Source organism: Lissotriton vulgaris, chromosome 8 (genome assembly GCF_964263255.1).
Source record: "Lissotriton vulgaris chromosome 8, aLisVul1.2, whole genome shotgun sequence".
In the NCBI taxonomy this organism is placed as follows: Eukaryota; Metazoa; Chordata; class Amphibia; order Caudata; family Salamandridae; genus Lissotriton; species Lissotriton vulgaris.
In genome coordinates, this window is record NC_141696.1 from 1167469059 (window position 1) to 1167494885 (window position 25827).

The following is a 25827-nucleotide window of genomic DNA, read 5'->3' on the forward strand; positions in this document are numbered from 1 at the left end:
TCTCCACTGAAATACCTCGGATAAAGTGCGTTTTAATCTCGAAGGGGGCACTACTGCTTCTTTCCCTTGCACTAGTGGGGTAAGACCAGGATGTATCCTGGCCCCGTTCCTCTTTTCCCTGTACATTAATAATTTAGATCAGGTATTAGGCACATTGAAAGTAGACTCCCCAAGAGTTGGTTCCCACCCGGTCCCAGTGCTTCTGTTCGCTGATGACGCGGTTCTTTTAGCTTGAACCCCTAAGGGCCTTCAGCGCCTGATAGATGGGTTTGTCAGTTTTATGGACACACTAGATCTATCAGCTAACCTAACTAAGTCCTATGTTATGCTGGCCAGATCCAAACCTTCCAAGAAGTTTTCTTACAAAATAGGCACACATAAAATGGAGCAGGTAAAGACCTACTCATACCTGGGCATGCTATTTGATGGATTTTTTAATTTTAAACTTTTAACCGAAGAGCGGTGCTCCAAACTAGTGGCCTCTACTGGGGCCATAATGAACTATGGACGCAGGCTGGGTCAGTGGTCCCCGGAACAGGTCATGAATCTGTACAGCTAAATCTGTTGCTCCAAAGTGGTATATGGAGCTGAAGTCTGGGGTTTTGTAAACACTAACCAGATTCAGCTAGAGGAGAATAAATACCTGAGAAAGGTACTTAAAACCCCACAAAGTACACCCGCCCATATTATTCATGAGGAATTAGGCACGGTGTATATTGACGACCTGATTGAGGCTAGACCCGTCTTGGCCTGGCTAAAAATGTGGTCCAACACGGAAGCAGATTTGAGTAGACAAAGTATTAGATATTGTATAGATAGGGACAAAGGCATGAGTATTCCGTGGCTAAAATATGTGAAGACCACCTTGGAGGGAATTGGCTACAAGGATCTTTTTACCAACCCAATGGCAATTGTCCCCCAAGATAAATTGAGAATTAAAAGAATTTTTCTGGACACGGTAGCCTCACACAGGGCTGCCATGGAAGGTATGAAGCCCACAATCTGCGCTCATAGAATGGTAAAGACAGGGGAAGGAATGGAACCTTACCTAGCTCTCATGTATAATGCACAGGAAAGATTTTTAATTACCCGTTTTAGGCTCAACCTTTTACACCATTTACTGGCTGATCCACCAGGTTTTACTGTTACGGTTGAGCAGAAGGGTACCTGCGGCTGCGACAATAGGTCTCCACAAGACACCCTTCATTTTGTATTATTATGTCCATTTTATGCTTCACCCAGGCGTAGCTTTTTAGTAAGAATTTTAAAACAGGCTAAGTTTAGACACGCTAAGGTTGCCCTTTTATTCTTGCAAAGGGCCAGCGATCCCTTGATACTTATGTATTACGAATTTTATCAAGGTTGCTTTAAGACTTAGGAACACAAGAGGGCTGTGCTGAAGTAATTTCTGGCTAATCGTCTCTAATGTAATGTGCTATGAATTGTATTTTATTTGTATAACTTGTACTTTTATGGTATTTTTCAAATACTGAATAAAGGATTTTGATGATGATGATGAGTCCTACGATTTTTGCTTACTGGGATTTGAAATACACATTTGTTTTCCTCTAGTGGTTTCTACAGTGCCTTTTCCAGTAATGACTGTGCAGCTTCACGGAGTGCCTGTGATGAAGGAGCGTGCCGCTCTGAAAAGCATAAAGCAGAGGACTACTTCCAAATGTAGAAATGCCGGCTTGCCTAAATAAAAGATTGTTTTGCATCTCTCTGTTTTGGAGTGCATCTCTAATCGAGGATTAATTGATATATTATATCAATATATATATATATACTTTTTTTTTTACAGCCTGACTTATCTTGCTTCATAAACAAAACTATCCAGAGCAAAAAGATAGTTTAGTGTGTTATTTATCAGAACTGAAGACTTTCCCAGGAGTTAATAGATCAATCAAAGCACAGGATGTTTAGAACTGATTCCAATCCCATGGAAGAGTTAGTTTCTAAACAATATTTTGCTCAGAAGTGTGCAACAAGATATATGTGCACTCACTGAACTGTTCAGTGGTTTCTGTGCACTTCTAACAAGTATGTTCGGTCCCGTCAAATGTTCAAATTACCCAATTTCCACCTAATGATGCATATAGGTTGTACAGCAAGTCAGACTGTAATGACTGTTAAAGCAAGGACAGATTACCTCAGAGCAGGACAGCTGTGTGAGCAATAGATCATTGCCACAATAACCCACAAAAGCTACAGTGTAGCTCAACTGGAAGATGCAGAAGCAGGCACCAACTAAAACCACACAGACTGCTGGGAACCTGCCAGACAGAATGAATGTGTATAACAGAAGGTGTAGAAACGTTACGTTGGAGAAGTCTCAATGGGTCAATAATGGGACTCCGAATTCAGTGATTGGTCATGGTTAGGGCTCTACTCAATGTTTATGTCCTTGGCCTTTTTAAGAACTGTTTTTAAAGATATGAGGTGCCTCTAAAACACTAAGATTAGACTTTGAGTGCCAGAGTTCTACTGCTCAAAGCAGCAGGCACCAGTACCACCCACAAACGCAATTCTAGATTTTAATTAAATGCAGGTGAAAGAATTACTTTATTTGTACACCCGGAGACAGAAATGTTACATTTGGAACGAAATGACACTCTGTAGTGTTATCTGTTTAAATCATTTCCAGCATGCTGTGCACTTGCACAAAATGAATTATGTACGGCTAGGAGTGATAGTACATTTGTAAATAGGAAAGCATACCAACTATCTTCTGCTTAATATTAACCATACCCAAGAGAGACATTTACATATGCGGTCTGTGAGAAAATACAGCACCTCCAAGTTGTCGTGATTAGTGGCCATGAACATGAGAGAAAGGCATTGTTGATAACTGGTAACAACAGAAATGTCTTCAATAGTGGATTCACTAAGCCAACCATGTATTTTTCAATGATGGAGATAGGCTGGGACTTGCGGGAAGAGGCCCAATAAATGGCCGAAGAATTGGAGAAACAAGGGCTTCTGTATGGCAGAAAGGAGTTCTTCAAGTACATGTGCACTCTACTTTATGAGCAAACCATTGACATAGCTTTTTTTTTACTTTAATATGCATCAGCAGTAGAAAAGAATTAGAAAACATCTCATATAAAATATCTAGTTCTGCAATACACCCCAACATAGATAAATGTGCAGATCCATACAATAGGCAAAGACCTCCACCCACCATAAAAAACAGCATTGTTGATTTAAACCTGCATTTCTCATCAACAGTTCAGTAGGTCAATTGAAGCTAAAAATCTACCCACTATCGCCATCCCTTAAGACTCACCAAATTAAGCTCCTGGGCCAAAGCATGGCCCAGAACTAGAGCTATGCTACCATATTTCCCCTAGTATTAAAGCAGGGAGGAATCATTATTTTATAAAACATATTAAAATATTGTCAGTTTAAAAAAGAAATCTGCAAAAGGAGTCTGTTGTATAAAGGTAAATTGCAGCATGACCGGTTCTGGCAAGATAGATCTTATACCATCGGTGAGGGCAGAAAACCACTGTTTTGAATTTTTTCCTCAGCTTACCATTCTTCCTTTCTACACGTGCACCTTTAATTTTGCACAAAAAACACAAACCAAGACTTATTCTCTTTAAACATTTATCCCGGGACTAGGCTGTACATGTTAAAATTGTCCACATTGGTAATCACCAAAACTGTTGAACAAAAACCTTTTGAATATGTGCATGCGTGTGATCTTAATACTTAACGGTACAGAAGCAACTCTGAACAGACAGGGGTAAACGTTAATAGTGCAATCCAACATTAGAGAACCATGTGCAAGACACTTACCCTGTCATGTCTCTATGATGCATTCAGAATATGCATTTAGTGTGGGTCTCAAATTTCATGTCTCAAAATTGACATGCGTTTTTGGTCCGTAAGTTTGTTTTCTGTTTCTAGTCAAATTTAAAAAGTGGGCCATTGTCTGGCACAGCAAAAGATTTTCCTAACTTAAATAGGGGCTGCAACATAGACTCAAAACTGGAATGTCGAAGGAGAGGTTTTGCACTTGCAGGTTACATTTTATACATTTACCTTGATCAAAGTTATCAGCATTGTGCATGTGTCAGGAAAGCCAGAACTTTAAAATAAAAGAAATGAGCAAAGAGCTGTGTATTGTCAGTGGTGGAAGGTTACAACTCATCCTTTCTAAATATGGGAAAGAAGATATGCTCCATGGGCTAGACAAAAACCACCATAGGGGAAATTCAACATATCAGAAGCATTCAAATGATGACAGACAATAAAGATTTCCAATCACAATGATTGGGCCAGCTTCAAAGCAAGCTCTATATATTATTGAACTATAGACAACAAGCCTTCAAAACAGACAGTTAAAGTTGTCTGTAGGCGAGACCTAAAACATGAACAAGTGTCATTCTTGAATACAATTATTCTGGATGTCTGAGGCTAACATTTTCCAAGGAATGTGGGAATAGTGTGCCCAACCCTTCAGGCTTGTCACACTTAAATGTAACAAAGAAAGAGAATTTTCTAGAATTGGCCTGAAGAATATGAGCCCCACAGAAAAGTTCACTGACTACGTTACGGTGTGTTTATTTTTAAGTGCTTCACTCTCACAAATTTAATGCCATTTCAGAAACATTTTAGTCCCAGTCTTACACTTTCTCTAGCGCCCACCCAACAGGATACCTAAGCGCATACTTTGGTGCCAATCTGGGATGTATAGTCCCTCAATTGGCTTCTACAAACATGTTAACCCTTCTTACAAATAAACCACATTGCACCTTTATTCTGTGCTACACCAATTTCCAATCTCTGCAGACTACTGAGTCTGAGGCGGCATAGTAAGTAACGATAGTCACTGAGAAAAATAGCACTTGTTTTGCTACCTTCCCTGAAAAGCAATTGCCTATAGTCAAGTAAAAAAACTACTGGTTTCTGACTCGAGACACACGGGCATCTTTTAAACATTTAAACTATGTATGCAGAATTTATCTTGAATGCAGAGGTTGGTCTGGAAGGGCTGACTGTGCACAGAAGGGGTAAAAAAAAAAAACAACTATCCCAACACTGTAAACACCTGTCACTTAATCTTCCACTCAAGATGAACAAATAGTAAGCAAATGTCACCCAAAACATTTGACGTGAATAGAATATTTTTTTAACAATCAATCAATATCATTGGTTTCAATTTTCAAAGCGCTGATGGAAAACAATCTTTAACAAAAGACGGGACATCCAGGAATGGAGTTTGCATCATGCTATTAAACATGTACTGATAATTAATTACATGCTTGGCTATTGCTGAAACAGCAGTGCTGCCACAAATGTAATTGTATGGCGTAATTCATAGGAATTATGTTATTTTTGAGAAGTATTTTTTGCATTTTATCAGAATGACATAACCCTTTCCTTGATAACATAGGGCCAGATGCATCAAAGGGTTTTGCCCATTCTGTGTCTATGGGAAAATGTGTTGATGCATATGGCCAATAATAAATAGTTGCATACTGTGGTCCAATAGTGCAAATCTCGGGGTTAAGGTTATGTGTCTTTATGTATGAATATGATTGATAGAAAGAATACATAATAGGAAACTGTAATATGAACCTCTGTTGCTATTGTGTGGATCTGGTGACATGTACAAACCTCGAGGCCATAGGCAGAGTGGATTATGAACTCTACCTTAACCAGGAGATATCAATATTGGCCAATTTACAACTGTACTTTGCCATTGATTTTTTGTAATATATGATTTATTTTAGTACTAACTAGATAGATTTAGAGCATTTCAATGAAATGCGTTCAGTATTCATTGTTTGCGCGAGACTGCAAACATGTCTATCAATGTTTCAAGAAATGTGTTTTTGTTGAGGATATTGTGCTAATGTGCAAAATCTGATTTATGCAACAATGTATATTACCGTAAATCAAGTTTAAAAATGCAAAGCGCATTGTAAGTAAAGTAAAAACGGGGGCTCAATCCAATTATTACATGTCATGCTTTTGTTTGTTTTTATGATCACCTTTTAACGTAATGGATTGTATGATTTAAATTGTAACTTTATGGATACAACATGCATTCGAATAAAGTCATTGAAATGAAATGAAAGAGTGTTGTAAAATGTGCTTCTCTTTTGTAGTACATTGACGCCACAGAGTAGCTTTAACAAGACATATAAAGGAAGAAATACAGAGTGCAATTTGGAACAGTGTAACTTTTGCTGACAGTGCTTTGCATTTACAATGCTTATTTGCACACACTGCTGAGGATTCCTTCATAGTTGCTTCTATCAAGAATGGGGCTACAAGGGACAGCTTGTCAGGTGCGCTCCTTAATTTCCTGAGAGCTGCACAGTCATTATGAACGTTTCTTTTTTTACTATCACTGACTGAACTATACCATCCTGTGTTTAACTTTTGTTTAGGGAAGTTAAATATCCTGTAAATTAATTCAGTACTGTGAATTACAGGAAACAGAAAATATATATATATATATATATATATATATATATATATATATATATATATATATATATATATATATATATATATATATATATATATATATATACACAAACACACACATATACATATATACCAAGATAGCCAATATAGATCCACCATACTGGTTAAACGTTTTATAATTTCTTGCATTACATAGACCATAAATATGTAGGCTTCCCATTGGTTGAAATCTGCAATTGATTGAATTTATGTGGATCCTGTGAATTTCCTTTGGCCTCCTCTAGAATTCCCTATTTTAATTGTCAGATAGGATATGTCAGTTTCTTGTCCAAAAAGCACTTTGTTTTGATCGTCCAATATAGGGAAGTAAACACTACATTCAGATGGGTGCAATTCGGCCAGACAGCCAACTTACAGATTTGAGGCACATGACTAGTGTAATGTGCAAATAAAAGCTTGATCAAATAAAAACAAAATGTTGGCTTAGGTGTACTTCTAAGAAAAAATGAAAAGCACAATGTAAAGATATTTTAAAACACATGTAGAGGTGTTATGATTACTCTCAGCTGGTGGTGCTCTTAGTGGCAAAGAGCATGATCTAATATGTTCGCTAGGGAACAGTTACAACTTTAAGATAAAAATGATAGTGATATGGAGACTATGGAAATGTTGCAGGAGAATTCTTTGGTACATAATCAGTACTATAAACTGTCACTGAAGACTATTGCTACAGGCATATGTAAACACAATTCCTACTATGATTTAAGGAGCAGAGAAACAAACAACAAGATTAGCCTCACACAAAGTAACACTAATAAGGGATGCACAACTCAAGACATAACAGACCATGTAACACACATATAACATAAAGGTCTTATATCTCAAACCCTACTTGAACTGTAACTTTAGGGTGGTAAGTTACAGGATTGTATATGAATCTCAGCTAACTTATGAGCTTGCTGTCATTAAAATATCAACAATGGAATATGCTATCAGCATTCTACTTGTAAGAACGTCAATGACTGATAATGTTTTTTTTCCCAGTTGTACAAGCCACATTCATTTGCATGCCTTATATTGTCCCACCTGACTGCGAGATGAAAGCAGTTCTGCTAATTGGCACCATGTAGTGTTCCACTTTTTTACTCGCACTTTAAATATATTTCCAACTTTTGGGAAATCCAACAAGAATCCTAGGAGTACTCCATGAACAAAATGAAACTTCAAGATTCCCAAAATAGTCACACACACAAATATTTGCTCATTGTACATTTCTAAAGAAAGATATGTCAATGTGCAGTGTATGTGCGTTTGCTAACATTTTTATCCTCGATAGGGGAACACATTGTATGTGCGGGAATGCCTTCCCCTAAACCAACACCAGTACCAATGCTAAAATCAGTTTAGGGGGTGTTCCCTCACTGTTCTCACCATAAAATCAATTACCTCCTAATGTTTACAGGAATAAATCTCCGACCGTTAGGAGTGTGTTAAACTACTTTCTAAACGTGTGTCACTACATAGAGAGACTGAGGATGCATGTGTCCCCTTTCTAAAACTCCAAATATCCACGTCTCTGTAAGCACTCGTAATTTAAGATGTGGTCATCCCTTGTAAAACGTCAGAAGTTTAAATACCTTGAGAATCTGGCCTCAGGTCTATACTCTTCGCTTTCCAGTCTCACACTTAGTTTTCAACATTACGTATAGTGTGCCCATGAATTGTACTTCTCTCTTCTACTCATTCTGGTGGATATTTTGGCAGTGCAACATGGCGGCCTTCCTGTTGGCCAGTGCCTTGTTATACACTTATGATTATCTGCAAACAGAGGGCCCTTGAATCAAGAAGCGAGCTAAGTCATTTATTGCATGTAACTCTGCAGTTATCACTTGCTAATAGCTCATAAAATGAATGGTGTGGGCTGTAGAGAACACCTCGAGAAATACCTTTGCGGAAAGTGCATTATTGTGGACAAATGGTAGAAATGCATCTCTGGAAAAAAGAGGACTGTCACACAGAAAAGACTCCACCAAGACCAACATTTTTGGTGGGGCTGGGAGAGCTGATTTGGATACAGAATAATCTGTTTTAGGGTCTAAGATGATAATATTGCAATTACAAAGATGCCGTTCAAAGAGTTCAAGTATTTACTTTTCTTCACCTAAGTCTTTCAACAAAGGCTTGTTGCCTCAAAGAATATAAAACAAGATCGCGCAGGGGGTGGTCGGATATTGGTTACAGGGGAAATATCTAGAACAAAGTAACATGTAACTAAAATATTTGAGTTGCACATGACAGAAGTATGATGCTATGCCTGAAGACAATAGCCATATTTTACCACCATGGTTTTTAAAAATGTGCAGAATTATGCATGAAAAGCCAATGTGAACAATGGCTGAATTTGAGTCAAGTCATCTTGTGGAGAAATCGTTTCATGAATGGTTTCCACATCACAGGGCAATGATCTCACATTTGCAAATTCTGTATGTAAGAGGGAAGAAAATTGCAAGCTTTGTGGTCCTTGCTTTGTGAACGCGCCTGCACTGTCTATAAAATATGCTTAAAACAACAGAGCTTTGGCTCAGAGAAGAAACAGGTTTTACATGTTTGTTTCATTTGGTATTAGTTATATCTAGAAAATTGCAATACATGGTTTATATGACAGGACAAAACAAAGTTTCTGCCGAAATTACCTGTATGTCGATATGAATAAGTAAGGCCATAATTTGGTCCCAGACATCACCACCATCCAACCCAGGTTATGATTTCCACTCATACCGCCTCTTCTTTTGTATAGGTCTTTTAAATCATAAATATGCACAAATAATATATGGGTATGGGCAGAGCTGTGCAACATCTACCTGAACATTCTGCCAATGATACAGTGCTCAGAAGCTCCAACTTCTAATAACAAATATGCAGATCAACTGCATGAGTTTGAGCTTTACCGTGAAAATGTGGAAGCAAGTTACCCCACAAAATCAAAACTTACACAAAATTACACCATACATGAAAAGGAAATCTATGGAACCTAATATTGTATTTTGAACTGAAACCTCACAGAAATGTGGTACTTGAGATATGAAAAATGGTATATTGACAATAGTTAGGTGAGGTCTGGGGTGTGGGTGAGGAGGGAAACAACATACCTTGAAGGATACTTAAAGCAGGAGTGCATCAAAATATTTCAGGGTCATTTAGATTACAAAGATGTTTGACTTTGCGAATCTACTTAGGGTAGTGATCGTATACATTAAAATGCACTTCTTCGCACAAGGAGAAAATTGTTTCTCTTCTAACTTCAAATATTCAGCTACCAAGAAATAATTTTGTGAGGTAACCTTCTTTCCAAAGAGCATTTGAGAGACGCTGCCTAAAGTGTACACTTACTACATGAACTACTGGACGATAATGACTATCTATAATAAATATTTCTTGGTTACATAAAGCACATCCTTTTTTCATTATGGCACAGATGCTACATGTTCACACTCACGAGTCCTTTGCCACACGACGAGTTCATGCTAAGTACAATACAACAGAATAAAAAAGTGCCCCAAAACAATAAAAAGACAAGTCAGTAGTAATAAATTAAAATCTTATTAAAACTGATATAAAAGTTGTTCAAGTGTGTTTTTTCTTTTTAAGTATCAGATGTGTCATGCAACAGAACAACAAATATGGCAGGCACACCATGCATCACTGTTTGCATTCTTAGGGTATACAAAGGGTTTTGTTGAATTATGCCATACTCCTTGGCCATGTAAGGTCAGTTCCTGAAGCACTGCCAATCTCACATGTAAAACCATATGACTGACCACTCTTCATCTATTCTGGTTGATCTCCAGCCTCTATGGAACTCAGGGCTTCTGGTACAATGATATGTGGTTGCAATGAAGCCATACCTGTACAGGTGCCTTGCTTCTAGGAAATCCATATTTACTAGCTACTGTAGCCTATCTCAAAGCAATACCGTTCACTTGACAAAAAACCTAGTTTTCTATCAAACAGTGCACATCTGAACTAGTCAAAGTTGCACAGGATTGAAATGGCTTTACAGAGTAGACTCTTTTTGGCACAAAACCTTTCGAAAATCTAGATCCATGCCTTCCAGCCCGTGGCAGTGCAGATGACTGATCCGGAAATCTGCACTTCAGCATGTCCTCCTTCATGCCATAAACTACAAGAGCAGCACAATGCCACTAACAGCTTTGCATAACTGGCACAGTCTTCCTCCTTCCAGGGATAGTACCAGTGTGATTACATCTCAGACAAGGGCACGTTTTTGCCAAGGTCCTTAATTCCCTGAAGAATTCGCTTCATATGGCCCACCTTCGTGATCCCCAAGTCCTGCAAGAAAGAAGAAAATATCATACTTTAAGAAGAGGGGAACTAGATCAGCTCATCCTCAACACATGTATTGCCTAGTTAAATATACTGCAAACCAGTATATTTAATACTACAACATTACTTCTTGAGAAATAACACATTTGTCCACATTCTATTTTAACAAAAGTCTATCTTCACAATAATGCCAACTTACTGACCTCCACATGTGCCCAAGCAACTAAATAGCATTGTGATGAAATGAAAGCAATTAAATTAATAAAGATATACACTATCTTGTGCTTACAATAGGTATATTTGTTGAGAAAGGGTTGTGGTAATCTTGGTAATTGCTACAATACGGCATGCAGAGATTATGGAACAAGTTGACAGTTTTTTGAAGATGAATATAAGAGCTTAAGCTACTCATATCTGTGCATCTTCAGAAGACATCTCAGTTTCTCAATGTCACCATCCCACAAAGTGAGAACAACATGGACAGTGAAAGCAGTACAGTAAATATTTCAAATCAAATTTCAAATCAAATTTCAGAAGACTGAATCAGCCTGAAAAGTCAGAAGCCATATGTAATGTTAAACAGTAGAAGGTCAACAAGATCAACTGAGTAGAAGCAGATAATATTTACATCAGCCTTCTTCATAAAAAAGAAGCACAAAATCCAGGACAACATGGGAAAGAAGACAAACTTTCCTACTTCCCCGCCAAGCAAAAAATAGGGAGCAGTGTGATCCAGGTAAAACAAAAATCCCCATTTGCTCTGTTAAGGACTCTTGAAACCATCACCAAGGAAATTGACTTTTAGGTGCATGTGCAATAAGGCTTAAATAGGTCACATCATATTAGCCAAAATCCCAAGCCCTAGAACTAACACCGCACCCAAAATAAAAAAAACTGCATACCATTTATAGTCATCACTAACTTTCCAAGAACATCTAACTACAACCTCACCTTGAACACCACAACCTCTTTGAACCTCCACAGTGTAGTAGCTGTCCTAGGCTCAGTACTGAAACATGTCTTATAAAATGTATGATAATGCCTTTGAAACAACAGATGGCATGAATCAGCTAGTGCTACTAAATGTTATCTTGGCTATTAATGTAGCAACACAAGTCCTTCTGTCTTCAAGCTTTCTTTTTTCCCTATTTTGCATCTTTCCTCTACAATGTATCATAATAGCTAATGCTAAGACCCTGTATGTAGAATTTCCAATGAAGTCCAATGTGAAATCCTGTATGGATCACATGTTCTGTCCATCCACCCCATCCTAAAGAACAATGGCCACCTCAACGTTTCTAAATTGCATACATTGACAACACCAATTTCTAACTTTAGCCTAAACAACTAGCAACACTAACAACAGTCATGGAGTTGAAGCTATGTACATAAATGCTGGAATAGGAGTCTGAGGCGAGCTAAGATTAGACATCCCTACGCACCGGAAATTCCGTTGATTATGTGTGAAGCACTCCCCCATGAGGCGACTGGCACAGATTAGGAGCTTGGGCAGACCTAGGAATATCTACACTGGGAGACCTATATGAGGGGGGGCACCCTAATCCCTTTCACTGATCTCAGGGAACGTTACGATAAACCAGGTGGAGACTTTCTGTTGCATACCGCCCTTACAGCAGCCATGAGGAAACATTGGAGGGGGGGGACTCACTGAACCGGAGACCTCGGTGGGATGCCAATATATGGTATCTTCGGCGGGCATCTTTAAGGTGGTCAACGGTCTGTATAGGAGACTCACATATGGAAAGTAGATCTGGACAAACCTATAGCGGACTAGGAATGGGGGCACTGATGGAAAGAGCATGGAAAGGCACCAGGAATGTGAAGTTTCATTTGACACATTTCTACGTCCTGCACAGGGCCTACCTCACGCCAGATAAGATCAATAAATATTTCATTATGCAGACAGCAGTATGCCTGCGATGCTATAAAATAGGGGCTGACTTTTTACATATGTTTTGGAGCTCTCCGAACATAGAGGACTTTTGGGTGGAGGTGACTACGATAATGGCGGAAGTAACTGAGAAAGAGATAGTAAATACTCCTGATTACTGCCTGCTACAATGGTTCCCCCATACTGCTAAGTACAAAATAACAAGTAAATTCCAGGACCTTGGGCTAACCTTGGCTAGAAGAGACATTACTAGCTAATGGAAATCGAGGGCTGGCCCTAGTTGACTTGGGTGGAAAACAGAGTTCATTAAATGAGCTGAGTGCGAAAGTTCTGTCCGATTACAAATAGCTAGACGGAAGTGAGAAGTCGCTGTAGACAGCTAGAGCATGGACAGCGTTGCTGGACTTGTTAAAGAACCCCAATAGCATGGGAGAGAGAGATCAGGAGGGAGAGGTCCACGATAAGACTGATTGATTCTCCTGTACCGGACCTAATGGAAGCAATGAATTCCTGAAAGACAAACTCCCTGTTGGGTGGGAAGACTATCATTGAGTTTGCTTTAGACTCTAGAGACTCTCAAAGTGGGAGAGAATTGCCCTTCAATAGGCTAGGTAGATGGGTGACCAATGTGACACGCCTGGGTGGGAGGTACAGTTGGGATCAGTTTGGGTAGCTGTATTTTTAAAGCTTAAAATACGCAAGCATACAGATTGATCTGTAAGTAATACATGCCCAATAACGGACAGTGTGAATTATGCTGTAGATATGTATAACCGGATGCATTACATTTAAGAGGTTTCCTCTCCTAAAATGCAATAAGGGGTGGATGAATGCAATTGCACTCGCACTGCTAGATTAATGTATTGATTGTCTGAAAACTCATATGGCTGAGATACCCGCCACCCCCTCTCAACACAATCCCCAAAGGAGGGAAACCGGAAACAGTTCTTGAAGTTTTTGGAAGAGGGAGGGAGTGACCCTCCCGGCCGTATTTATTAAAACAAAATTAAAACATTAAATCAACATTTTTATATTATGTACAATTTCATTACCACATTGCGATGTTGGCTAACCTTAACAGATTCTCTAATACAGAGGTTCTCCTAGCCGAACTAACATCCTACAAACATTTACTTGAAATTATGAAATTGTACATCCTAACGTTTAAGGGCCAACGGCAAGGTCGTAACCGGTGTCAAGATCCCTAACCACAAATACCCCCCCCCCCACTTGTGAGGGGCGACAGCACTGAGGCGTACCTCAAGTGCAACTACCAATTTCCCTTTGACTTGACGGGGGCACCAATAAAACTCGACGCCACTTAAAGGTCGTTCGAGGACTCGTGTGAGGTATCTAGAAGGTAGCGTAGACCCCCCCCCCAAATCCCGCACAACTTACCACATCTGCCGTCGCAGACGTCACTGGCCCCGGGAAATTCCCCAGGAGGGGGCTGTAACCCCTCCTACACAGGAAGGGGCCTTGACCGCCTTTCCTTTACTTCCGGCGACCCATCCTTAGAAGGGACCGCCTCCCCGTTGAGGGGCCAATGGCCACCTCTCCCGAGCGCTCCCATCCGTGTTGGGTGACGCCCACTCATAGGGATCTTCCAATTAGTGCTCACCGATCATGACCTTACCGCCCGACCAAAATAAATACGACAATGCTAACTAAATTACTAAACTAAAAAAGACAGTAGCAACTACACTTTTATTAAAGGCATGCTTACCAATAAACACTAAAGCAGAATTACTTTATTTGCGAAACGTAACACAAATCGACCATTCTTTATTACATACTCCAAATCATCACGATAATACCGCAACCTGTAAACGAAAATCAGAGTTATCCAACAACTTTATTCAAAACCACTTGCTGTCTTCAGGGGCTGGTGGGTGGGTCAAAAATTGGCTCTTCGTTCCGTCTCGAGCTCACGTGCAGCGAGGAGGTGCAGCTTCAGAGCACCGGAACAAGAGGATGCCTTCGGATCTTGCTTCTCCTTTTATCCGTCTTCAGGGCGGGCGTAAACCCGCCCCTACCTGCCCCGAGGGCGTGGCCAGCTGCATCAGTGTCTAGGCCAGCCCACTCTAGGGCGGGAAAAGGCGCGCCCCGGCTACGCCGCTTCGGGCATACCAGCCGAGACACGCCTCCCGCCCAAGATGGCTTCCCGGGGGGATCGTGGTACTCTGCCATACGTGCGGGGGGACCGAGTGGTCGCCCCTTTCCATATGGCTGAGATACCCGCCACCCCCTCTCAACACAATCCCCAAAGGAGGGAAACCGGAAACAGTTCTTGAAGTTTTTGGAAGAGGGAGGGAGTGACCCTCCCGGCCGTATTTATTAAAACAAAATTAAAACATTAAATCAACATTTTTATATTATGTACAATTTCATTACCACATTGCGATGTTGGCTAACCTTAACAGATTCTCTAATACAGAGGTTCTCCTAGCCGAACTAACATCCTACAAACATTTACTTGAAATTATGAAATTGTACATCCTAACGTTTAAGGGCCAACGGCAAGGTCGTAACCGGTGTCAAGATCCCTAACCACAAATACCCCCCCCCACTTGTGAGGGGCGACAGCACTGAGGCGTACCTCAAGTGCAACTACCAATTTCCCTTTGACTTGACGGGGGCACCAATAAAACTCGACGCCACTTAAAGGTCGTTCGAGGACTCGTGTGAGGTATCTAGAAGGTAGCGTAGACCCCCCCCAAATCCCGCACAACTTACCACATCTGCCGTCGCAGACGTCACTGGCCCCGGGAAATTCCCCAGGAGGGGGCTGTAACCCCTCCTACACAGGAAGGGGCCTTGACCGCCTTTCCTTTACTTCCGGCGACCCATCCTTAGAAGGGACCGCCTCCCCGTTGAGGGGCCAATGGCCACCTCTCCCGAGCGCTCCCATCCGTGTTGGGTGACGCCCACTCATAGGGATCTTCCAATTAGTGCTCACCGATCATGACCTTACCGCCACAGGCCGGATAGTTGACCGGCTATCCGGACCCCCCACAAAGCTCCTACCTAAAGGTCATGTTTTAACGTTTTTAACCATGCTACGAAGTCTCCTATGAGTAACTCATTCCCCACCCAAGACAAGTGCACACCATCCCCCAAATACATACTGTCATCATTAATACAGCCATGCGAAATAGAATGCAATGTCCTGGAACGGAACAACCTACTCACTTTGTTATTAAGCTTTCTCAGAGTGATTCAAAGCAGGAACAGAAATAGCCCCTCGCCACACCCTTCGTGGGACGATATGTGACCACGCAATTGTACACCCCGGAACTCTCCTCGCCAACCAACTTACTGTGGAAAGCATTGCCTCCAGGAGAAGTCGTCTACCGGTGGTGACCAAATCATTGCCCCCTAGATGCACTATGACTATAGACGGCGGTGACCTTGTCCGCCCTAACAAACCCTCGAAAAATTCTTGAAACTGGTCAATACAGAGCCCGCCTCTTCCGTAGAAGGACACCCTGTACCCGTATTCCCCAGCTACGTGAATCATGTCACCTGCTTTGAATACGTCCGCGGCACGCCTCACGTATGAGTGGCCCACGACCCACACCTCCTTCTTCGCAGCCGGTGATGTCTGACCGCTGGCCCGGTGTTGGGTCGACTGCATAGTTCGCCCCGCCTCGTAGGCTTGCGCAACTGAAAACCAAACAAAGACAAGAAGCGTGAGTACATCATTACAGCTTCACAACATGTGCAACCGCACATACCTCTTATAACACTTGGAGGACCAACGCCCCACTCGTTTCACTTGTTCAACATTAAGACCCCTAGCTGTAGCTTCCGTAGCAGCCCCTATCCGAAAGGAATGGGTCCCAAACTCGCCCGGGTTCAAGCCCGCAGCGGTAATTGACAACGCAAGCACCCGCTGAAACTGAAATCTCGTCAGTGGGGTGGCGTCCGCGTGTCTTAACAAGGTCCCCCCCCATGATGCCACCCTTCGTGCTAGGTAGTCTTCTAAACACTTTACCGGACACATGGAGGACCCGGGAATCCTGCGTATGAGTACGCAGTCACCCATCCCATCTTGATCGGTCTTGGACCTGACAAAGGAGACAGTCATTGTCTCTCCTCTGATCTGAACGTGTTCCTGGCACAAACCCCCTGTCACATCCCGTTTGTTCCTTGCCACCAGTTCGCTTACCCGCATCGCTCCATGAAATGCCAGCGTAAAAGCGGCTCGGAACAACACCGTCTCAAACTGAGATGAACATGTGGCAGGAAGTGCGGCCAACAACTGGGCCAACCTATCCAAACCTATCGGGCGCCTCTCATCTACTCTGCGACCCTCAAGGCGTTGCCACCCACGCAGCGCTTTCTGTACAACGAAAGACGCTGTCGGGTCCTGGATACCATGAGCCCTGGCAACAAAGGAAATGGCAGCACGATGCCTCTGGGCCGTAGCCACCGATTTCCCAGCCCTATGTAAGGACATCAGGAAATTCACTACCCATTCCTCGTGGTCCCAAAGCCCCTCTCTATGAGTCCCCAAAAAGGCTAAATAGGACCGAAACGCCCCTTCATATGCCTTCCTTGTCCTTGGTGCTAGGCTCTCTCCCACGAGGTGACTAAGTTCGGGGCACCGAGAGACCAGAGAGCTTCGGGAAAGGGTGCCGGCTCTGGGTCCGCTGTGGGAAGGAAACCCGAGAAAGCCTGCATATGAAAACGAGACAGTGCATCAGCCGCCTGATTCATCACCCCTGGGACATGTTTTGCTCTGAATAGCACATTCAGTCGCATACACAGTAAAACAATTTCTTTGAGCAGTCGTAAAAGCAGTTTACATCGTGCTGCCTGGCTATTGATGCACTCGACCACGGTCATATTGTCAGACCAAAATATCACAGCGTGATCTTTGAACCCTTCGGGCCAGGTTCTCAGGGCCACCAAAATGGGGAAAAGTTCCAGGAAAGCAATATTACTTGTTAGTCCATTGTCATGCCACCATGCCGGCCATCTTTGTGCCGACCATTTCGTGCCGAAGATGGCACCAAAACCTATGCTACCTGCCGAATCTGTCCATAGCCCCAGCTCTTCAGAGGACACGGCCGGTTTGTTCCAGACGATTCGACCATTAAAATCCGCCAGAAATGCTAACCAAATGCGCATGTCCTGGCGGACCTCAGCCGATAGTCTCGTTCGATGATGACCCTCCTTTAGGCCGACCATAGCTTGGGCAATAGAACGGGAAAAGGGGCGGGCCATCGGTATAACCCTCAGGGCAAAATTCAACTGTCCCACCAACTGCTGTAATTGATGCAGCGTAACTTTAGATCCATTCATGCACATTTGCAGGGCTGCCCTGAACTTCCCCACTTTGTCAGCTGGTAAACGAAAACAACCCTCATCGGAGTCTAACTCGATCCCCAGAAACTCGAGGCAAGTCGCAGGACCCACCGTCTTACCTGGTGCCAATGGCACACCAAACTGCTTCATTAACACACAAAATTCGGCCAAGGCCTGGCCACATTCGAGATCCCCGGCTGCCCCAAGGAACAGAAAATCATCAAGGTAATGTATTACATGTTGGAAACCCGTCCTCTTTGTGAAGACCCATTGTAGAAAACTACTGAATCTCTCGAAATAGGCACAAGATATAGAGCACCCCATTGGCATACACCTATCCATGTAATAATGACCCTGAAACATGAAACCTAGGAGATGCTGGTCGTCTGGGTGTACCGGGAGCAATCGGAACGCTGACTCGATATCTGACTTCGCCATCAGCGCCCCGGGCCCCAGGCGATTCAAAATGGCCACGGCCTCATCGAAGGATGCGTACCGCACCGAACACACTTCTGGATCTATTGCATCGTTCACAGAAAGACCACGTGGAGCTGATAAATTATGGATCAGACGGAACTCACCCGGGTCCTTCTTGGGGACCACCCCTAAAGGAGAACAAACAAAATTCTGTACCGGGGGTATACTAAACGGGCCAGCAACCCGACCCCGATTAACCTCTTTCCGGACCTTATCCTGTACCACAGTCGTATGCTGCAGGACCGAAAGTTGATTTTTACACTTCTCCACACCCTGAAAGTCCCCTACTGGGATGCGGAAACCATACGAAAACCCGTTCCGCAGCACCCCAGCAGAAGTACGATCCGGGTATTCACTGAGCCATGGAATCATCGCCAAGGTATCAATCGGGGTAGGTAAAGGCGCCCCTCGGACTATGTTAGACCTGTTTGGCGCCTCCTCTCCCCCCGTTATCACCCGTTTTGGCTCTGCACGTGGACTCAGGATGGGGCGACCCGCACCCACTACATTCATGTTTAAATTTACACGATCCCTGTGGCCTGGTACATTTACCTCTGTTGAAATTAAAGCATAACCCCTTTTTTCCTGTATTGCCGACAGGTCTCGAGTAATCGTCGGTACCCGTACCTGAACGAAAGGGCGTCCCCCCATATTGGCGGGAGGATTCGCCAACATTACTTCCTACCAATGGCATTTTCAACATACCTGTCTCCGTCATTTTATCCCATGTCAAAGAATCGTAACAATCCCAGGTTAAGCTTTTATTATGCTCTTTAGCCTTTCTAAAAAGATTATCGTAGCAAAACCAATGGTTACCCTGGTATGATGTCGAGTACCCCATGATTCGCGACTGATAGGTCGGCAACTCGGCAAGCAACTCGGGCCTACGTTCCCCCAAGATCGACGTAAAGATTCCCCATGCATTGCCCCAATTGCTAATATTTTCATTCACTTTAAAGGCGGCCATTTTTGCGCGCCAAACACTCGGATGCATGAGGTCCTTCTGACCCTTAACATGCTCCACCTCATAATGATCAACAAGCAACGAGAAGATGTTCACATATTCCCCCGCCCAAATCTTCTCCTTAATTGCCAAAGGCACATGTTGACCCAACCTTTCTCTACGAGAGGGTGCTGACTCATCCCTCGCAATCGGCAATGGCCGCTTACCTGCACCGGACGCTGCCTCTGCGGTCGCCATCGTCCCTTGTGGCTTGTCAACTACTGCAACCGGTGTGGACACTTTGGCTGCACCCCGTTTCTCGCGCAATTGCTGCATCAGCGTCTGCGCCTCGGCAGCCGTGGCGCCCTCACTACCTTCGCCCAACCACGCTGCAAGTTGTGCTGCCAGCTCGGGCGGCATATCCTCATTGGACACCGGTGTGACCACCACGGGAATCGGGTTCCCCTCCGCCGGTACTGGGGTTGGCGCTTCGAGCGGGGTACAGGGAACCGGGACGTCTCCCCCAGCCGGTCCCCTCCTTGGCCTCTTGGCTCTCCCTCCTGGGGCTGCTCCAGCCGGCGGACGTTCCGGCCCCCCTTCCCCGTCTCTCTCCGCCACCCGCTTCTTCAGCTCGGTCATCTCCTTCATGAGGACCCAAACCATCAGTTCAGTCGTCATTCTCTCCCCGCCTTTCTTGGGCATTTCTCCGACAGAGTAAGACAAAAGAGAGATTACAACGCTCAAAAATTGGCTCTTCGTTCCGTCTCGAGCTCACGTGCAGCGAGGAGGTGCAGCTTCAGAGCACCGGAACAAGAGGATGCCTTCGGATCTTGCTTCTCCTTTTATCCGTCTTCAGGGCGGGCGTAAACCCGCCCCTACCTGCCCCGAGGGCGTGGCCAGCTGCATCAGTGTCTAGGCCAGCCCACTCTAGGGCGGGAAAAGGCGCGCCCCGGCTACGCCGCTTCGGGCATACCAGCCGAGACACGCCTCCCGCCCAAGATGGCTTCCCGGGGGGATCGTGGTACTCTGCCATACGTGCGGGGGGACCGAGTGGTCGCCCCTTTCCAATAACATTTCTTTATAAAAAATAGAGTTGAAGCGATCCTAGAACACCACATTTTTCAATAACAGTGCATCAAAAAGGTCATTCGTTTAGTCATCAAGTTTCACAGACCAGACACCTGCAAACATGTACAGAGAAAACCACAGGAGCCTTTACATATCTCAATAATGGAATATATACAATTTTTGCTTAAATGTGTACATTTGTGGCTTGAACTACATGAAAATAGTCTCTGCTGAGAATAGTTAAAACACGGACCTTACTTTTCCTCGAATCAGACCGGCTTAACACTGATATTGTGGAATGAGCCTAGCTTTCACCTGGAACAGGCATATACAACGGCAATGCAATGCACAATTCACATTCTTTTGTGACAGCCTGTTCAGCAGGCTTGGCCACAAAACTAAGAATGTCTTAGGTTTCTTAAAATCTCACTCCTATGTTGAAATACATGTAGAGCATTGCTGGCTGCTAATTGGTGATACCCGTTTCACTACAATATAGGGAAAAACAAAAAATAAATGGAATGCAGCAAGTCATTTATAGGGAAACTAATACTAGTTTAGAAATTCCCCAAATATACGAGCAAAAACACAAAATCTGGCTTCTCTGGTACACTGCCCTGAGCCTGGAACAATATTTATCCAAAATGTAGGACTGCCCCCTCACCCATGGCTTGAATAGAGTATTTATCTAACTTTATGTTGCCGTCCTATAAGATTTAACTGATGAAACATAATTATTTAATTCCACAAAACTCTATAACGATGGAAATAACTGATAGTCTCTCAGTCATTGTAACACACATCATATATATAAAAAAAATACTTATTACTTATCTGGGAAGCTGAAATAGAAGCATGGCATCAATTGAAATGCTCGTACTTTAAATCAAGGGCACTTTAAACTTTTGCAGTGAAATATGAATGCACACGCATGAATGTCTGCCTCAAGAGATGCACGAAGTGGCAGCTTCAAAACGTAAATTTGGATGAAAACTTGTATGGAGCCATTTTTTAGAGTCTTTTGATTATGTTTCTATAGATTGCAAGTTACTGTGATATGACTGTTTTTTCTTAGCGCCTTATAAAACAGTCAACAAATATTTTAAGACGTTCCAATAATTGAACACAAAAGCAGAAAGTACTTCCCAGACTGTTGAAAAAGCTTTCTGCAGACAGAATCTGTCTAACCTATCTGACCAGGCACCTAGTAACTGCCTTGAAACAATTGCTCTTCTGTAAGTACGGTTTGCTTTAGGCCTGAATAAATATACTGCTCTAAACTTGCCACAATTTTAAGAGAGAGTTTAAAAAAAAGGATAATCAAAAACGATGAGAGATTTAAATTCTAACCGAGCTCTGCCAGGGTCCCCATTTTTTTCCAGGGGGGCCTGGCAACCGTGTACAAGCTACGCCAATTGAAATATGTGTGAAGGCACATTATGTACAACTGTACCTTCAGTTATTTAGGAGTTTTCTATAGTGCTAACTGCAGTGACTCAGTGACTAATGCAATAGTTTCCAACAAAGGCCACAAGTCTTAACTGTTTCACTCACGTCAACTGCATAGTCACTTCTCCCTTTTGTGACCATTGCGTCTTGCAACCATCTGCACAATGAAAGACCAAATATTTAGTCTTGGGAGAGGGCAGAGAGCAGAAAATCACGAACACTTATAGTTGATAAAGGGAGCGGAGCATAAAGAGGGAATACAACTTTCAATGGAGATCTTGTAAAGCGCTTCTGCAGTAGAAACAAGATCTACCTTTAACTTCCCATTGTTAAGCATTGGCATGGAACATTTTAAATTTCTATTAACCCCTTCGATGCTCATGACGGAACGGTTCCGTCATGAGCATCGGTCGAGCTGTACTCATGACGGAACCGTTCCGTCATGACCACACCCATTTTCATTAGGGCCCAGCACCGGCGGTAAATCTGCATCGCACAGATGAGGTTAATACTAGTTCCTTGTCTCACCTGGAAACCTATGGAAACTACTAGGGCAAAAGTTCTGACTGCCCATACAAATGCAATTGATGTTTCCCACCTTTCGGTGAGTGCAGTAAGTTTTCTGACAGAGAACTGACAAACCTACAAATGTGTCAATTGTGAGTAGATTGTCTATGAGGAGTAATGACTGGACGTACTCTATTTAGCAACTTCCAATTGTATTTTTTGTTTTGAGCATTTTACGCAAGTTTTTCTCACTCAGCTGCCCCCTCACTTTCTAACTTGTGTTAACTATAGTTTATATAGTGCGTAATCACCTGCAGGTCTCTTAGCGCTTGCAGAGAGAGCTCAGATACCCTTTACCATCCCGGATGATCACCAAACAGATGTGTTAAACTGTTTCCAGAACCTTCCTAAATAGAAGGGTTTTGTGGAATATCCTGAAGGGGAGGAGGGTGGGTTCCTTACAGAGGTTCTCAGGCTTTTTAATTCAGAGTTGGACAGAGAAGGCTCTGCCACCTTTAGATGTAGTTTTGCCCAAGAGTGAGCCAGAAGACCTGCCTCAGACGAACGAAGTATGCGTCCCGGTGCATACTTCACCAGGCTTTGTGGGCAATGCAGAGGCCCTTGAACTTTGCTCTCTGCTTGACCGGCAGCAGAGGGGTGGCAAGGGCACTTCTAGGGAGCCTAAAAATCAGCCTAGCTGCGTCGTTCATGGTCACCTGCAGCTTGCTGATTTGTTTCTCAGGGAGGCCAATGTACAAGACATTGACATAGTCCAATCTCGATACAATTGTGGCCGTCACAATCATCTGTAGAGTACTGAGCGAGAGCAAAGGGTCCAGTTTCCGCAGCGGTCGCATTAGGCCCAGGCAGGTGCCGACCACAGAGGTAACTTGATTGGTCAGGGAGAGGTTGGCATCGATCTTAATGCCCAGGCTCTTTACGACAGGAACTGGCATGGGGGCAGTGCCGAGCTCTGGGGGCCAAAAAAGGTCATTCAAGGGGTTACCTTTACAGGAAATTACAAGGACCTCTGTTTTATCCGGACTGACTTTTAGTGAATTGTCTGTCATCCAAGTCACATGTTTTGTACGTGCACTTGTCAATGCGTGTTTCCTGTGTCACAAGATTCACAATCACATCCGCACTCTCCTTTCTTTTCATATGCAAGTGAACAAATATGTTAAATAAACTTCTTTACTCAATTGTTTGACTGTTCATTTCATTTCATTTAATTTTCATGAAATTTTTCAGTTTTCATTTTCCTTATTACTTCAGTAATTTAATGATTGTACATTGCCCGATGCATTTCGAGCTACACAGCTCTTCCTCAGGGGACTTTAAATCTGAAAACAAATACATTCCTTTACTAATGGTGTACCAGACTTATTTACGACAAGCAATTCATATTGACAGTCCAATACTCAAACATTTACTTTAAACCGATAAAATTACTAGTGAGATCACAATTCTCAAGTTCCCCAGCGTGCAAAAACCTCGAGCTGGTTTATAACCTTATGTCCCGGTGTTTGAATAAATAAATAAATAAACGCATGTGTGTATGTCAACACTTCCATGTAACTGACCTGTACCCTTGTAAGTAGGTCTGTGTGCTGAAAAGAAGAAGAAAATGACACTCTTATAGTCTAACTAAAAAAAGGGTTCTTTGAATAAATTTTGCAAGCGTGTTTCTCCCGTAGGGGGTTCTATCCTTCTCTTACCGTGTATCTAGATGTGCGGTTTCCCGATGGTGGCCCGTCGGCGTGCGTCGCTCTCTCCACAGAATCTCTGTGGTTTTTATGCCGGTCACGTGGGACGGGCTAAGATTGCTTTTTTGAACGTCCGCGGCGTGTGACGTGCGTCGCTCTGTTGTTGGTGCACTGGTCACGTGGGGCGGGTTGTAAACACGGTGAATTAACTGTTTGTTGGCGCGTCTAACGTGCATTATGAGAAATGTGTGTGTAGTGTGACCTACACTGATCTATAAACGTTCAAGGTGAACGCGGTGATAAAGAATGGAAGATAAAAATAAATGTAACAAAGCGCGTGGGAAAGAGGTGTGGTGCGGGTTTCTAAGGTTTTACAGTATTATGTAGTCCATACATGATGCTAGGGAACGTGACAGAACTTAGTATGTACATGTTATATACCATAGTATACTGTAAAACCTTAGAAACCCGCACCACACCTCTTTCCCACGCGCTTTGTTACATTTATTTTTATCTTCCATTCTTTATCACCGCGTTCACCTTGAACGTTTATAGATCAGTGTAGGTCACACTACACACACATTTCTCATAATGCACGTTAGACGCTCCAACAAACAGTTAATTCACCGTGTTTACAACCCGCCCCACGTGACCAGTGCACCAACAACAGAGCGACGCACGTCACACGCCGCGGACGTTCAAAAAAGCAATCTTAGCCCGTCCCACGTGACCAGCATAAAAACCACAGAGATTCTGTAGAGAGAGCGACGCACGCCGACGGGCCACCATCGGGAAACCGCACATCTAGATACACGGTAAGAGAAGGATAGAACCCCCTACGGGAGAAACACGCTTGCAAAATTTATTCAAAGAACCCTTTTTTTAGTTAGACTATAAGAGTGTCATTTTCTTCTTCTTTTCAGCACACAGACCTACTTACAAGGGTACAGGTCAGTTACATGGAAGTGTTGACATACACACACGCGTTTATTTATTTATTTATTCAAACACCGGGACATAAGGTTATAAACCAGCTCGAGGTTTTTGCACGCTGGGGAACTTGAGAATTGTGATCTCACTTGTAATTTTATCGGTTTAAAGTAAATGTTTGAGTATTGGACTGTCAATATGAATTGCTTGTCGTAAATAAGTCTGGTACACCATTAGTAAAGGAATGTATTTGTTTTCAGATTTAAAGTCCCCTGAGGAAGAGCTGTGTAGCTCGAAATGCATCGGGCAATGTACAATCATTAAATTACTGAAGTAATAAGGAAAATGAAAAATGAAAACTGAAAAATTTCATGAAAATTAAATGAAATGAAATGAACAGTCAAACAATTGAGTAAAGAAGTTTATTTAACATATTTGTTCACTTGCATATGAAAAGAAAGGAGAGTGCGGATGTGATTGTGAATCTTGTGACACAGGAAACACGCATTGACATTTATACTTTGACCCTGAGGCTCAGAAGGGTACTCACATCCTGCACCAACCACACTCCAGAAATTTGTTTAAAAAAGTACACCGTCAAATAACAAAACAGAGTGCGGAGTCAAAGGTCCATTTGGTTGTACGTGTACTTGTTCATACAGGCTAAGGCTGCCAATAATGGCTGGAGATACACAAAAAAGAGGAGAGGGGATAGAGCTGAATCCTGGGGG

General features: G+C 42.9%; 1 protein-coding gene across 3 annotated transcripts in view; it reads right to left on the reverse strand.

The window, feature by feature from the left end:
• Positions 1-8497: 8497 nt before the first annotated feature.
• DGKH (diacylglycerol kinase eta) overlaps positions 8498-25827 on the reverse strand; it is a 749224-nt gene continuing 731894 nt past the window's right edge. For 2 of the 3 annotated variants that reach the window (XM_086935027.1, XM_086935026.1), the window contains exon 30: positions 10558-10797. In XM_086935027.1, the coding sequence (XP_086791153.1) occupies positions 10708-10797 (90 nt within the window). In that variant the 3' untranslated portion in view covers positions 10558-10707. Of the gene's footprint in view, positions 10798-25827 lie in introns of all 3 variants that reach the window. The other variant, XM_086935028.1, reaches the window with a different exon arrangement.